Source organism: Macrotis lagotis, chromosome X, assembly GCF_037893015.1.
Source record: "Macrotis lagotis isolate mMagLag1 chromosome X, bilby.v1.9.chrom.fasta, whole genome shotgun sequence".
Taxonomy (NCBI): Eukaryota; Metazoa; Chordata; class Mammalia; order Peramelemorphia; family Peramelidae; genus Macrotis; species Macrotis lagotis.
In genome coordinates, this window is record NC_133666.1 from 299,310,327 (window position 1) to 299,326,819 (window position 16,493).

The window sequence follows — 16,493 nt, forward strand, 5'->3', positions numbered from 1 at the left end:
GTCTGATAAGAGAGATGGTATACCAGGAGATGGCATCTTTGCTTATAATAATTATATTTGTAGTTTTAGTGACAATCCACATACTATCTTGGTTTTCCCAGAAAACCAACTCTGATTAATCTATTTGTTCATAACTATTGAATTATTAGAAGGTTCCATCAATTGTATGTCACTGGTTACTTTTAAAATTTTTATGCTGATTCTTGTAATTTCATAAGTATTTTCCATGTTTTTTAATGTCTAGCCATGAAGAACATTTCCTAAAATTGTTCAGCTCAGAAATAGGAATCCTGTTGATTAGCCATGTCCTTCCCAAGTTGTTTTATCACTCAACAATTGTAATGTTTGTCCTTCACTTTCAAAGAAGACCACGACATCAAGGAGATGATGTCATGACAAGCACGTGGATTGGATTTGAGTGAGGGGGTGCTGTGCTAAGTCACCAGTCTCACTTTCTCCTCCACAGCCATCTGGATCCAGTTGCTTGATATGAATCAGGATGACTGGAGATGGCTGTATATGAGGCAATCAGGATTAAGTGACTTGCCCAGGGTCACACAGCTAGGTAATTATTAAGTGTCTGAGGCCAGATTCAAACTCCCATCCTCCTGACTCCAAGGCCAGTGTTCTATCTACTGCCCTACCTAGCTGCCGTTACTCAAGGATTATAGAGCCTTGGTGGAGAATTTCAAGCAATTGTTTCATTTCATATAAACGATAGCTTTTGTTTCAGGTGTTAGCACAAAAAACCCCATTTATTTGTAGGTAGTTAAAACAGTGTTTCTGCCAATTCATCCAGCTCCCAGCTCCCCCAGTTGCTCCTTTAGCCAGTTGCTTCTTATGTTTCCTTTACAAACTTTCCTATTGGTCAGGATCTCTGGAGTGATTTCAGTGGCTGGCTAGTGGAAATGTTTGCAAAACCATTTGCGTATTGAAGCAGCCTAAATATTTGCAGAAATGTTTGCTTGAGACAGAAATCCACTTGTGATTAGGAAGAGATTGCCTAAACATTTTTGAAAGCATTTGCACATTCCCACATTATGTTATTAATCGGTGAAAGCCTAACTTGCATTCCAGAGATCATACAGATGTTTTATTTAAAATAAAATTCTGTGTTTTGCATTGTTTAATTTCTGACTAGATTTGAAGTCATTAAAATCATGATGATTTTCATGCCCAATTTTCTAGTTTAAGATTCCAATGTTTTAACTACAATTTAAGGTATGATCATTTTATCAGTAAATTGAAGGAGACATTGATTTGTGGAATATTAATAACAATTTGCATTTAATCATAACATCAAGAGCTGCAAAAAATTTTAAAGGCAATCAGCTAGTCCAATTTCCCATTTTCTGGATAAGGAAACTGAAGACCAGAGAAATAAAATGGCTTAACAAGGTTACTCGACTGAAAAAGAGAACTAGAATTTGAACACAGATTTTTCTTAACTCCAGATTTAGTACTCTGTTTTCTTATCCCTAGAGATTGTTTTGGTTTGCTTTTACAAGAAACAAATAATAACTACTTTATTTTTTTCTGTATAAGATTACAGTTTACTGACTTGTCTGATAACTAAACTTTGTTTTAATTATATGAATGTTGAACCTCTCTTTTTCCCCTAACCTCCAGATTTTTTGGCATAAATTTGAATTTGGAAAAAATAATTTAAAATCATTAAGGTATTAATTGCATTGTACTAATGGTTTGGAAAGTGTGCATATAAAACTCATTGCAGGCCAACTTTTCCAATTTGTTAACAATGTAGGAGTTCAGCATTGACAATGACTGCACTTAAAAAGCCCCTTGGATCAGGTGTTATTTTACCATCTGGACATTTTAATTAGTAATAAAAATGTGAATCTGAGTACATGGAAATAGGATCTATAGCACACAAAGGCCCGATGCACTCTAGTACTATGCTCATGAATACATTTCATAAGAAAGTGAGGCTTTCTACTCACATGTAACACATATGTGTTTATATCACACATGTCTTTTCCTTTAAAGAAAAAACTGATGCCCAAGAGTGGTTACTTATTTTTTGTTGTTTGTTTAAATTGGTTAGTCACAAAGCAAGATCAAAAGTAATATAGGAGAATGCTGATACTTATATTTCCAGGGAGAAAGTATCATATAATATACTTACATACCTTTTACATCTATCCTTGATGACAAAGAGTCATATTTTTCTTGGGTAACATGAATATCATATAAACAGTGTATGTGTGTGTTTGTATGAATGTTTGAGGAATAATAGTAGGAGCAATAGTGGTGATGGACAGATTGCTAATTTCAGAATCTTCATGAAGTCTTCATAAGCTTTCCCAAGTTGTCCCACATTGAAAAATAAAGGAGTAGTTGGACAGTAAAACTTTTGAGCAAGTGTAAAGTAAGTTCATATTGGATTATAAACCAGTTTTTATTTTAGAACCACATGACAGTGTATGATGGAGCTATCTAAGGAAAAGTTATTGATTTATACAAAGTACCAGTATACCTATTTGGAAGAGTGATGGTCTTAATTGAAGAAATGATGTGTGCATTTAGATGAAAGTAGTGACTATATTTCTGGAAAATGAAAAGTAAAATCAGTTTAAGGAAATGAGTTTTACTTTCTTATATTTTAAAATGTTTCTCTACTCAATTTGACATTCACGTTCTAAAAGCAGTATGAATGCAAGAACAAGTGACCACTGTTGCTGAGAAGAACCTCCCATTTACTGGTCATGTACTTAATATTTAAGAGGGAAGAAAAGACCTCTTGAAAGTATTTATACTGTAGTGAGATTGGAAGTTGATAAAAATCACTGTTTGACACTAGACCAGATTAGTTTTGACACCACTCTAGAAAGCTTTTTCACTTCTGATTACAGATCCAATTCTTTCCATAAGAGATAGTTAATACAAATAACAACATTTGTTTTCATTTTTTATTTTTAAAAAAGCTGCATAATATAATAACTATTTGGTGGTTCTGTTTATTTCATAAACTTCTGTCTTCTTAATATTGTAAATACACATTGTTGTTTCTGTACAACAAGCATATTGGTAGTTTTACACTGTTCCTAACAACTTATTCTCACAGTAGACACCCCAGGTGTAATATCCCTCCAGGTGCTTCATCATGCATTACTCATGTTCCAAAGATTGTAATATCAAGAGTGGGCAAAGTTATGAAGGAAGTGACTGTGGGTGGCACGGAGACCACCAATCTTACAGAGAGGTTTAATTGCTATTGAGTTCTTCAGTTAATGCAGTAATTTGATTCCGTTATTGGACAAACCACAGAAGAAACAAGAACATGTCAGCTGTGAACATACAGCTGTTGGTATTTTTCAGACTTATGAATGGAAGCGAATGGTAAGTTTTTGGTTATACCAAGAATGATCAGCTTCAGTTAAATGCACTGCTTCTTAAAAACTTGCATTTTTTTGTCATTTTGGATTGAGACCACAGGCTTGTGTTTGGTAAGTTCATTAGAACAAAATAGTTCATGTTTATCTCAGACCCCCAATTTTAAATATGAACGACCCAAAGAGCAGTAAAGAAATGTATCTATATTTTTGGAGGGAGGGGGGGAGAGGGAAGATTGTATGAAAGAAGATTCAATGGACACTTTTAGGGGACAGCATTTAAAATTTAACCAAAAAATAAAGTAATTCAAAGTAAGTCTATAGCCAAACTCCTTAATTGTGATGCATTTGCTGAGTTTCCCTCTTCCATCGCTGGCCCTGCTCTGATGCCATATGGTCTACCATGGAACATTTAACTTGTCAGATATAATGGATTGTCCTGGAAGCAGATTTTCGCTTTGAGCGTTCGGCTCCTTTCTTGCATTTCACTCTCAGCTCCAGGCTGCAGGATGAAGGATTGTAGTGGAAATGCAAAGAAGAGACACACAGTTGATTCCCCTTAAGAGAATGACCTATATGCCACAAAATTTTACCACGTAAAGAGGCATTATCCCTGTCACTGGCCCTAGCAGGCTGCATGTCAGAACCATTTAAATTTGCTTGGACTTAACAGATTGTGCAAACATTTCAGAATCAAGTGCTTAGGAATAATAAAACCTTGTCATTTCAACTTATGCAGTAACAATTCAGCCCACACCAGCTAAAGGATGAATATTATTTATTGTGACCTACATGTAACCTAAACTGCCAGGTTTGTAGACCCTGTAAATTAAGTTCACCTTCCAAGGCTATTGAAACTTTATTAATTTAAAAAAACTTGTTAAAGATAGCAAATAACTAGAATTGTTTTTTGTTTGGTGGGATAAAAGGTTTATATGGATAGACCTGTAGCAATTAATTATTTTCCCACATTTTGCATCTTGCAATAAGAAGTGAAAACCTTTCCTTTTATCTAAAAAGTTTGAAAATAAGGACTACACATCTTAGTTAAATATAGTCAAGAAAATATTGAGTGATGACTTTAAATTTGACTCTCCTAAGCATGGGTATTTTTAAAAATCTGTTTATATTATTTTTAGTTTTGAAATATTGATTTATAAATTTTACCAGAAACATAGAGTTAAAAGAAGTTTGAAAATTTTTAATGATCTAAGATAACTTTGTAAAAGAAATGGTGGGGATATCTTTATAAATGTTTGTTGAGTGAATAAATGAATTCATTTCATTTCAGAATTAAATTATATCTTCCATCATTTTATTGTTTATACCTTTAAAATGTATGACCTTCATGACTTTAAAAATTCCATGTTTTGAAATCAAAAGAAAATGTATATGTAAAGTTAATAATAGTCTATGGATATAATAAAATTTAATAATATTTTATGAAAACCAGAAAATAATAGGAAAACTTATACTTATGCCCAGTTGTGGTTAAAAAGCAACAGTTAAATATTTAGACATATAGATACAGTCTTACATAATTATAAAATATAGCTACTTATATCCACAAAAATATATGTATAGGTGATAATGATTATATATTTAATTTAGGAAAACCAGACTCTTCTTGAAACCCATTGGGAATTTTAGTAAACTTATGTCATAATAGATTCCAGGAATAGCCTTCAGTAATTAAAGTAGTATTTGAACATTAACCTAAATTAAATTAGATTTGAAGAATCATTATTTAAAGTAAATTATTCCTTTCAATAACAGGTAAAAAATATCTAATCAAGGCAGACTTTAACAGTAAGTACTACTTGTGCTCATGTTTATTCCCTCTTCTTTCTTAACATTGGGCTAATTAATTTTATTATTAATGATTTTCTAAAAATTTTATTATTAATGATGAATTTTCCTCTGTTCAACTTACCTGCTACAAAGTAACAGTTTGGAGAGTGACAGATCATGGTTGTATCTTGTCAGGGTGTGTGGTTGCCCTCTGCTGGCTACTCCAGATTTGAGTCGACTGGATGCTCAGTGGATTTTGATTGGTTCATGATTTTTCTTTTATTTGGAAGTGTAGATTGTCTCCATTTTTTTTACACAGCTTAACAGATGTTTACCATCAATAGACATCTTTCAAATTTGAATATACAGTTTGCTCATCTTTCTTCCTAAGTATATCTTATTTTTAAAATTACCAAATAGTTTAAAAGAAATAAGGTTTATATGAGGTACATTTTAACATGATCCATTTCATATTGCTTTTCACTCAACTTGAGTGAAGTCCCTTTCTGATTGAATTTACTTAACTAGTGTTATTATTTACTTCAATTGATAGAGAACTTAAAAATGATTAACTCTCTAAAACTGAAAATACAATGTAACAGTAGCCATAGGTAACCAGTAACACAGGAGAAACAATTTAAGTGTTTTTCTCTAAGAATTCTTGTTTCCAAAATAATGTGTATTTATTTTCTATTGTATCATACAAACTATTTCAATTTCTAAAGAATAAAGATAAAATTAATATTTCAAGTAGATATTTAGAATGGTATCTTTGCTATGTATAAATGTATATAATTACTTATTTAGATAGATACATAGGTAGTATATATATATATATGTATATATATATATATACATATATACAGAGAGAGATATTTAACAGAGAGAGAGAGAGAGAGAGAGAGAGAGAGAGAGAGAGAGAGAGAGAGAAAGAGATAGTTAACAGGGTTATACATTAGGGAAAGGGAAGGAAGGAGAAGATGAGACTAAGCATATATATATATATTGCTTATTATGTTTCAGGTCCTAAAATTGAATTAAATTCAATTCATCAGATTTACTAAACCCTTCTAAGTGTTAGTGCTGGGTATTCAAGGATGAAAAATGAAGAATACTTGGTCCTCAATGAACCTGAAGTTTATTTGGGAATGATATACCACATAATATAAATAGGATGCAAAATAAAATATCTTAAGTGCAAAGGAGAGTGGGTTATAAAGACTTCTAAAGAAAACTTTTAGATTAAAAAGCTTTCGGGGAATGAAGTAGGGTAGTTATTAAAGATGGACTTCATTTAAAAATTAGCACCTGAATATAATGTTGAAGTAAGAGGTTCTCAAAAGATGGGTCCACTATTTATTTAGACATGCACCTGGGAGATGGAATAGAGCATGAGTTCAAGTAATTTGCCTAGAATGTGGATTATGATATAAAGGGGAGTAATTTGTGAAGAGCCTTAAAATGCAAACTAAGAAGGTTTTCTTTCTCTATAAGTAAAATTAAAGAAAAACTCTGGAATGTTTTTGAGTATATGAATTAAATGATCAGGACTGACCAACATGAAATAGAACATATGCCTCCTTACTTTAATGTGCCAGCATTACTTGTGTTAACAATATCCTGAAAATGTAAAAACAGATAAAATTCCATTGCAATAATGAAAGACTTATTATTGGAAAACATTTATATGTCATGGCAGATATCCTCCCCCAATAGCAATTTGTTAATATATTTCTGGACTATTTTCTGTAGTTAACAAACTTATATAAAATTATCTTTCTTATAATCATCATTCCATAATTAAATGATTGAATTAGTACCAATTTGTATTAAATAATTGGAAAAGAAAATTGAGTCTTCTTTAATTTTTTTTCTTGTTCCCAAAAACAATTTCTATTCAACTCAAACAACATTTGAATTGCAAGAGATTATCCAAATAAGTTACAGGATTTGTTCAAGGTCACATGAGAAAAAGAGACTTCTGAGAAGCTCAGAAACTAATTTCCCCAATATAAGTGTCAGAGGTGACATTTGAACACTTCTCCCCAGATTCCAGGGTCACTCATCTTTTCAAGGCACTTTTTGTGGTACCACCAATGAAATAAAACTTTAACAAAATGAATTCAGGGACAACTAGATGGTGCAGTGAATAGAACACTGCCTCTGGAGTCAAGAGAGCCTGAGTTCAAATTCGGCTTCAGACACTTAATACTTACCTAGCTGTGTGATCTTAAGCAAATCACTTAAATCCATTGCTTTTCAAACCCTCCCTAAACCCCCCCAAATGGTTTCAAAACAACTTCATTTAATTACTCACTATGATTAATTCCATTTCATTTATAAAGATAGTAGCCTGAGAATATGGAATACAATCCTACCTGTATATAAATATTTCTTTTCATGAATATTTTAAATGTTTTATTCATTCTTTTTATATCAGTTTTTCCAGATATATTCTCTACTACTTTCCTTCATGAGCCTTTCCTTATATCAAAAAAAAGACAGTTAAGCAGTACCTGAAACACATCAGAACACCAACAATATTACACATCAATAGAGCCCCATCACTCCAAGGAAAGTTGAGGAATCCATTACACAAATTCAACTAGAATTTTATTTTAGCAAATTTTAAGATTACATGAAAATCATTATGTGATATCTTACCTACAGTATTTATTGTATAAAAGAAAGTGTTGAAACTTCAATTTATCAGATTTGGATTGATACTAAACAGATTGGCATGATTTATCTGTTATTTATTTTCTTGAATACTTTTCATAACCAGTGTACCTTAATTTCGTAGAGTAACTGAAGTTTCATAGAAGGAAAGGATTTGCAGATTGAGGGGATTTAAGCCTGCCTACATATTCCATTTCTGTGTCTTTTTTTTAATTTCTTGATAACTTGTTAGCCTAACTAAGCTTCATGAAAGTGATTGAGTTTTTTGGTACTTGGATAATAATATATGTTTTTAATATCACTTGAAGATGAGTTATCTATATAGAATCAATTTTAGCATGATCATTTTATTTTTTTGAAAATACTCACATATTGATTCTTTCAGTGCCTTAATTTTTATTCTCTCATCATCATTAATTCTTGCATTCATACTTCCATGCCCTCATATCTTGATACAAATATGTTCACATTTTCTGTGGTTGTGCATAGTTCTTTTTTAAACATTCTATTTTAGCAACATGAATCATTGTTTTTATTTCACAGCTATCTAGTCCTCTCTGCCATAATATCAAGAGCTCTATCCATCTCAGTAACATTGTGGATTAGCATAACATCTCAGATGTAGAGTTGGAAGGAACTTCAGATATTTTCTATTCCTTCATTTTACATAAAAATTTATAGACACTTTATCATAAGGAACTTTGGCTTCTAAAACATCATGGTCATTCGGAGCTAAATAAGCCATTATTTACATGCAGAGTATGAACTCTGCATTATCTATTATGTTTTTTGTTCTCTAGAATCATGTTTTGATGGAATTTTCAATTATCCAAATAATATCTAATTCTCCTTGATCTCATTTTCAAGTTTTCTTGGCAAAGATTTTGGAGTAACTTACCATTTCCTTCTCTAGTTTATTTTTCAGCTAAGGAAATTAAGGCAAACAGGGTTAAGTTCTTTGGTTAAGGTCACATAGCTAGTAAATATCTGAGCCTGTATTTGAATTAAAGAAGACAAGTCTTTCTAAGTTCAGTGCTTTATCTACTGAGTCACATTTAATATTGCTTTTTGAGAAGGAAAATTACAGAATTGTTGTTTGCTATACTCCAAAACCCAAGATCAGTGATTTTGTGATTATGTACTATTTTTTTATTATTATCTATTATCATCCATCTGAGGCAGTGGATAGAGCACTGTCCTTGGAGTCAGAAGGACATAATTCAAATACAGCCTCAGACATTTGATCTTTACTAGCTGTGTGACCTTGGGCAAGTCACTTAATCCTGATTGCCTCATATCCAGAGCAATCTCCAGTCAGCCTGATTCCTTTCTGGTCCCTGGCTTGTCATGGCATTACCTCCCTGATATACTGATCTTCAAGAACGAAGAACAAACATCAATTCCGATATTTGTTCAGGTAGGCCAGAGCAAATTGTGAGCTTCTCAGAGGCAGAACAGGGAATTATCTTTTGACTTTTTTTTGTATTCCCAGAATTTAGTGCAGTGTCTGGCATAATATAGGCCCTGAAGAAAATTGTACTGACTCGCTACTCTATTAAATGTGATGTAAAGTGACTTAATAAGATAAAAGATCATGAGTCAAAGATTTATTGTTGAAAGAGTCTGTGACAGAGGTCCAGAAAAGTTGAATGGCCTGTCCAAGGTCACACAGTTAGCATTTGAAACTAGATTATTGAAGCCAAATGCAAAATTCTATCTAATATACTGCCTTTCTGACATGATCTGTCCAATAAAAGACTCTCAGTCTCTCTTTGAAAATAATGTCTATATACAAAAGAACTATTTTATTTAGGATCTTTCTAATTCTCCAACTTATAATAAATCTATCAATGAACTCTTCAATATATTGTATCTATCCCACTGCACCTACTTCAAGGTGTCATGTCTATTAACATCAAAATTCTAGTATATTTTTTTGGTAATCTGATAAATTGATTTTTTAATGATGATGTGTAGTGTGATTATAACTTCTGATTTTCTTAAAATTCCCATATAAATCTGCCATTTTCATGAGGAAGAAAATACAGAAAATTCATATACCTACACTATAAGAGATAAATCAATCAACAATGATTTATTAAAGTCCTGCTTTGTGTGAGGAAGTATGCTAGCCACTGTGATTATAAAGCTATAAATAAAAAACTCTACCCTCAAGAAGCTTAAATTCTATATTCTATAGAACTGCTATTTCTAGATAGTATATATTTTTATAATCAATAATAAAATAATTGATATAATTAATGATCATGTGGCAATACTAATTGATATGTAATCTGTAATTATACTCTGTAGAAGGCAATAAATATTAAATGGCCTAAAGCTTCAAAATATTCATTTTACAACAACCTTTGGCCTAGTAGAAGTGAAATCATTTGCCTGAGATCATATAACTAATAGGTTGTAGAGCAAAACTTCAAGCCCAAATCTTTTAATTTCAAGAATGTTTCTCTTTCCTTTATATGAAAGAATTTTTGGATTGCTATTTTGTCATCAAGTCAAAAGTATAGTATATTTTCCAGAAAGATTCAAATACACATTAAATTTCTCTTAATCATATTGAAATTTTGGGAAAAGGGGAAATACCACTATAATTAAATGATAGTTATTCCTATTTAATTCATGTGGCTAGTAAAACTGGAAATTTAGCTTGAAAATGTGGAGTTTGTCTGTATATCTTTTTCTATCTGAAAGTAAAGGAAACTCACCAGATTAAAAAAAATAAAAATTCTGAATAATCTCAGCTTTGTATTTCTGGAAGGCTATTACTTATTGACTAAAATCTATTTTGTAAACTGATTAGATTAATTAATTCTTGTTTATAGGGATGAACAAATTTAAAAGTCTATCACCCTTTTAAAAAAATCTATTTTAAAAATTAAGGTTACATGTAATTATTTTCATGATAATTGGATAGATATAATTGTTTGATGAAGTCAGTTGAATTATATGTATTAGAAAAAAAGAATAAAGGTACAAAGGGTAGGAAGAGGCATTATAAAAATACATAATTTTTACATCACTTTAAAAATGTTCACTCTTGATATTTAAGTTTTTAGAGAATGAACATGCTATGAGATATGTATGCTAAATTGCAAAAATACTTTTAATGCTAACAATAGCATACATTGCTGATGGAGTTGTAAATTGCTGGGATCTTTGGGACCAAGTTAATGTCACATTGTTTATTATAAAAACAATTAAGTGGTTTACTGAAAAATTGACTAATCGACAATGTCCCTAAGACTTACCAAAAAAGGAAAAAAACTACTTGTTCAATAATATATAGTACCATTCTTTAAAATTATAGGAAAAAAAATTAAATACTTGAGTAATAACTAGAAAGTGTAATATTTTAATTAAAAGTAGCCAATATGAGAACTATGCAAAAATTTTATAAAAATAATGGAAAGTAAAAATGACAGAGCCTTATCCATATATACTGTGACATTATTTATATAAAAATAAAATATATACAAAGTTCAAATTAACAGAACACTGGAACTGGTGATACGAAGATGAATCTTTAAGTTGGTATATTCTTTTGCAGGTCATTTTGTTAAAGGTTGTTTTTAAAGTTTAAATTGTTTTATTTCTGGGTAAATGTTTTGAAAATTAATTGGATGGGTCAATTTTAATTGTATTATGTTATCAGGATCATTTGTATGTATCTCAAAGTGTTACCCTCTTACAAAGGGGAATATCATGTAATTTGTAATTTTCTATTCCTGCTATGAATTAACATAGCTCATATTTCTACATATATCTAAAAAGTATGTTATATGTGTCTATAAGAAGAAAAAGAAAAAGAGAGCAGAGAGAGAAAGGGAAAGAAAGGAAAAAGGTATCCATTTTCATTTAGAGCTAATATCACATCCATAATTTTAAAGATTTATTTTCAAAATTACTTCCTTAATTTCCATGCAAAAAAACCTTAATTTTTTAAAACATCTTTTTAAAAAAAATACATTTTTAATTTAGGGAGATCCAACTAGTTGCAAACCCACCTAGTCTGCATAAAATCAGAATCAATATAAACTCTTTTTTAAAAAATACCATTACTAATGTATGACCAAATAACGTCAATTGAAATTGCTAGTGCAATGTCCCAAGTATCATTGCTACAATGGGTGTGATGATAGGGAGTTTGTCTTTAAATTAATAGGACTTTGACCATCCTTACATTTTTTTTGAGCAGCATAGAAAGACTTGAGCTTAACACCTAGTTAGTAAGATTCACTAGTTGAAATAGATAAATGATGATGACTCTCTATTTTTCCCAGGTTAGGTTTATGATGTTTGCCCCATGCATGGAGTTCCAAGGTTTTGGCTCTAACAAGCAATACTTTAGGTATTTTAAAGAGCTATTTGACACCTATCTTGAAATAGGTAAACCATTCCTAGGATCATGTTGACTGGAAATGTAGAATCTAAGTTTTGGAAGAACACTTATATTTCCTCTAATATATCCCCTTTCTCAGTGCATGGACCCTATAATATCTCCAGTAACTTTCTGCTTGAACACCTTCAATGACAGGAAATTTATTGCTTCACATGGCTGTAGATTTCATCTGCAGACATCTAATTGTTAGGAAGTTCTCTTTGTGCAACTCAAATTTGTTTCTGTGTTACCTCCACTTAAAGATCTTATACTTCTCTCTTGTGGAGCCTACCAAAATATGTCAGATTCCTCTTCCATAAGATGATGCTGCAAAACTTGATGATAGAAATCATGTCCTCTAAGACTTTTCCTCCTTCAAGCTAAGCATTCTCATTTCCTTTTACAGTTCCCTCACGTGAAATGAATTTATGCCCCTCACAATCTTTGTTACTCTCCTGAATAGGCTAAGTATTTTTTTCAATTAAATACTTTCCTCATTTGGAGGGGAGTTATTCAATTCACATACTTAAGTTTGATAATATTTTCATTTTTCCTTACATGTAACTCCTGAAGTATTTTTCTGTTGGAAAATGCTTGTGAAAAAATGCTAGAATCTTAAAAGGCATCATTTTGGGTTCATTTTTGAATAGACCAGACCTGTTCAGTCATTTAACAAGTACCCATTATATACTCAAAGATTATTCATATGAATCCTGTTACTCACAATGCTTAATCTTTGCCTCCCATGAGGATAAAATATGTTATATTAGATATAGAACTGGACTTGAAGTCAGAGGACCAAAGTTTGAATCTTAGTTCTGGTGTCTATGATATATGTGAGACCTCAGGCAAATCAATTCATCCCTCTGATCTTAACTTCCTTGCTATAAAATGAAAATGGTAGACTAGCTGTGATTTTCAGGATCACTTTGACTTCTAAATCTATGATCAGTTGATTCCTCAGATAGGTTGCAAATCCTTTAACTTTGTAAGAATTTCAGGTGAATTTATGTTTCTGATTTGTGTAAATGTATTTAGGATATATTTTTAAATTTACTAGAATTACTTCAATTTAAAGGAAAATGGAGTGTCCATTTCAAATCCTAGCTCTGATTGCTTGTTTGTGTTATATCATTTATTTAGATTATCATGCATGTACTTATTTTAATTCTTGCTTGATATGTGGTTTGGTTGTGCCTTTAAATATTGCAGCCTTTCTGGGATAGAAAGATAACCCATTGTTTTGAGAAAACTTGTACACAGTACTTGGACACAGCAAGGTGGCTCAATGATCACATTCAACCTCAACTTTTAATTTTTCACTATTATTATTATTACATTAGCTTTCCCTTAAGACTTCCATAATAGCAACTCTCTTTGAATTTCCCAATATACAGTCTTAGGACACTGAGGTCAACAGGTGTTTTTTGGTTTTTGGTTTTTTCCCCCTATATTCATATTGGGAAAATAACAAGAGAAAGCAAAATAAAGACTAGCTAAGTCTCTGGTGTTGGGAGGCAGCATGGTGAATTCAGGGGACCTAGGTTTATCCATGTGAACTTGACTCAGTTCCTTTAACTCTATGTCTGATTTTCCTCAGTTGTAACAAAAGGAGGTAGGCTTAGTTGTTCTGTTGGGTGCCTCCAAACTCAAAATCTCTGGTCCTAGTATTAAATTGGAGTCTTATACAACAAGTATGTATTAATCACTGACTGTACAAACTGTAACAAAGTTTATAACTAAATTCTGGAATACAAAGAAAAAACTGGCAAAAATAAATAAAATTAATAAAAGTCCTTATCTTCAAAGAGTCTTCCTGAATTTCCTAACTTAATGGTAGTTTAAATTGGAATTTTTCTTCTTGCATGTTTTCATGGCACAGTTGAACAACTTTGAACCAAAGCCTTGAAGTCTCCTCTAGAGATCTCTGAAGCACCAAGAAACAACTTTCTACCACTCTCCTCCCCAGTCTCAACACTCTAGCAGCTAGAGTCTAGGGAGAGACAAAGGCATTGTGGTTTGGTATAAAGTGTGCTGAAATTTTAATTAAAAGAAGTTGAAATTCTTGTCTTGCTACTCACCACATACAAAATTTTGAGCATATCACTGAATTTGACTTGAGCTCAGTTTCCTCATCGATAAAGTGAGAAATTCAGATGAAATGTCTTCTAAAGATGTTTTTATTTCAAAATCAGTGGCACCTGGTCAGCTAGTCAAAATTTTTGAGGGGAAAAATCTTATCATTTTAATTAGAAATTAAAGCCAAAATTGCCACATCAAGTAACAGTAAGTCTTAATACAAAATCTTTCATGAATCTAGACCAGTACAATGATGTTAGCAATCCATTTGGAGAAAAATAAAGTGCATATACATTAATAGAAGTGAAACAGTCTACCATGTAGTTAGATATAAATTGACATTATTTTTAGGACATTTTCCCTGCATAAATTTTTTATCTCAGTGATGGAGTAGTTCACCCTGTAGAACAACTAATTCCCCCCTCCCATATTTATTCTCACTGCAGTTTTCATGGAAGTTAGTATTCTTCACTTGGAATTTACCTAATTACAGTTTTCTGCTCTGCTTTATAATTAGTTACTATGATTTAACCTGGAAATGGTTGCACTGTAGTATATGTGAGATGACACAGATTCTGTGTTTATCATTTATAAGGTTATAGAGCATCTAGAGACCTTTTAGGAAGTAAAACACCATGTAAATGTAAATTATAACCACCTATAAGACACTTTCATTAATTTCATATCAAATTCATGGGTCTTTTGAGCCTTGGTATATTGATTCCCTCCAAAGTTAGACTACTAGTTTATTTATTTTTCCAGACTTACAAAAAGCTTAGTACTTGAGTTTGAATACTATGCTTGAAACAGAATCATTTCTGTAAAGTGGTATAAAATTGTAACAAATTTTCAAACCTGCTAAAAATCACTGTTACTATTCTTTTATGTGGTACTTTAGAAATTCAAAATCACAAATTTTAAATTGAATTTCTTAGTTTAACTAGGATTTGAAGCAGGAACATTTAAGATAAGTTTTCTAGTCTGATGCCCTCTCTACAATTTTTAGATGAAAAATTATCAGTGGGTACTGGGAAAATCTAGTTCATTGTTGTCCAGCTTCATAAAGATAATTTTACATAATGCTATTTAATCAGGTGAAGCATTTCTCACAGGTGGTTGCCTTTCATTAGTGGGTAAAAATGACTTCTGATTCTCTAAATGTTTTAAAATTGAACCTAGGCAAAAAAGGCCCCAAGGCAAAGCATATTATTAATCTTATAGTATATGGTAACAATAGTAACCATAATTGTTGCTGCTGACACATATAATATTTTAAGTTTCCAAAATAAATTTTTCACAACCTAGTTCCATCAATAATTCAAGTATAGTTACCCCCCCATTTTTCAGATAAGGAAACTGAGACTCTGTGAAGTTGTGACTTGGCAAAAACTAGAATTTGAATCTAGATTTCCTCGCTCTAATAGCAGTGCTTTTTTCTCTCCTTAGTTACTGTGTTGTGCTTTTTCCTTATTTCCGGAAGCAAGACTGTTGCTAAGTCTATTCCATCTAAGTTGTACTTGTGCATCTAGAAGAATCTTTTTGTCTAGAATTATTTGTGCTTGCTATCTCTCCAAAAGTGATGTTCCTGACATGAATACTTTATATGAGTTGACCAACCTCAACAATCTTATAACATTTTTATACCCATCTAGCCCTCTCCATAGGTTTTCTTGCCAGATACCATGATAATATGGTAAGGAACAAGTGAAAATAATGTAAAATTATTCATAAGTTTTGAAAAATATTTAATTTACTATGAGCAATAAACTCAATTGATTTATACCATTTTCCTCAATTTTAAAAATTATTTTTTCTTTCCATTCTTAGAAGATAGTAAATATGCAGCTACAGAGAAAATATGGACCTTTGTCTTCAAAGTAGCTTTTGTTTTCTACTTAATTAGATTAATTTTTCAAAGGGTACTATTGAGAAGCAAGTGACCTTTTTATTGACAATCAATTGGTTTCCCCTTTTATAGTTAAATAAAAATTAAAAAAGGATATTTAGGTTTTTAGCTCATCCCTTGGGTTTATTTAAATACACTACATGGTGTTTTTCTGGATAACATTCACACTAAAGCTACTGGATATGTACTAGAGAAGGAATTTCATGTAGATCTCTTTTGTCTCTTGATGATTTATTGATGTAAGTTAAGATTGTTCTCTTCAAATATTTTTATTGTTAAATTTTTC

The 16,493-nt window shown here is 31.4% G+C and overlaps 1 protein-coding gene across 9 annotated transcripts in view; it reads left to right on the forward strand.

The window, feature by feature from the left end:
* Nucleotides 1–16,493, forward strand: part of TCF4 (transcription factor 4) — a 443,115-nt gene that overhangs the window by 206,318 nt on the left and 220,304 nt on the right. For 6 of the 9 annotated variants that reach the window (XM_074208517.1, XM_074208519.1, XM_074208524.1 and 3 more), the window contains one exon: nucleotides 5,130–5,162. The exons of the other annotated variants lie outside the window; for them this stretch is intronic. In XM_074208517.1, the coding sequence (XP_074064618.1) occupies nucleotides 5,130–5,162 (33 nt within the window). The remainder of the gene's footprint in view (nucleotides 1–5,129; nucleotides 5,163–16,493) is intronic. 9 annotated transcript variants of the gene reach the window in all.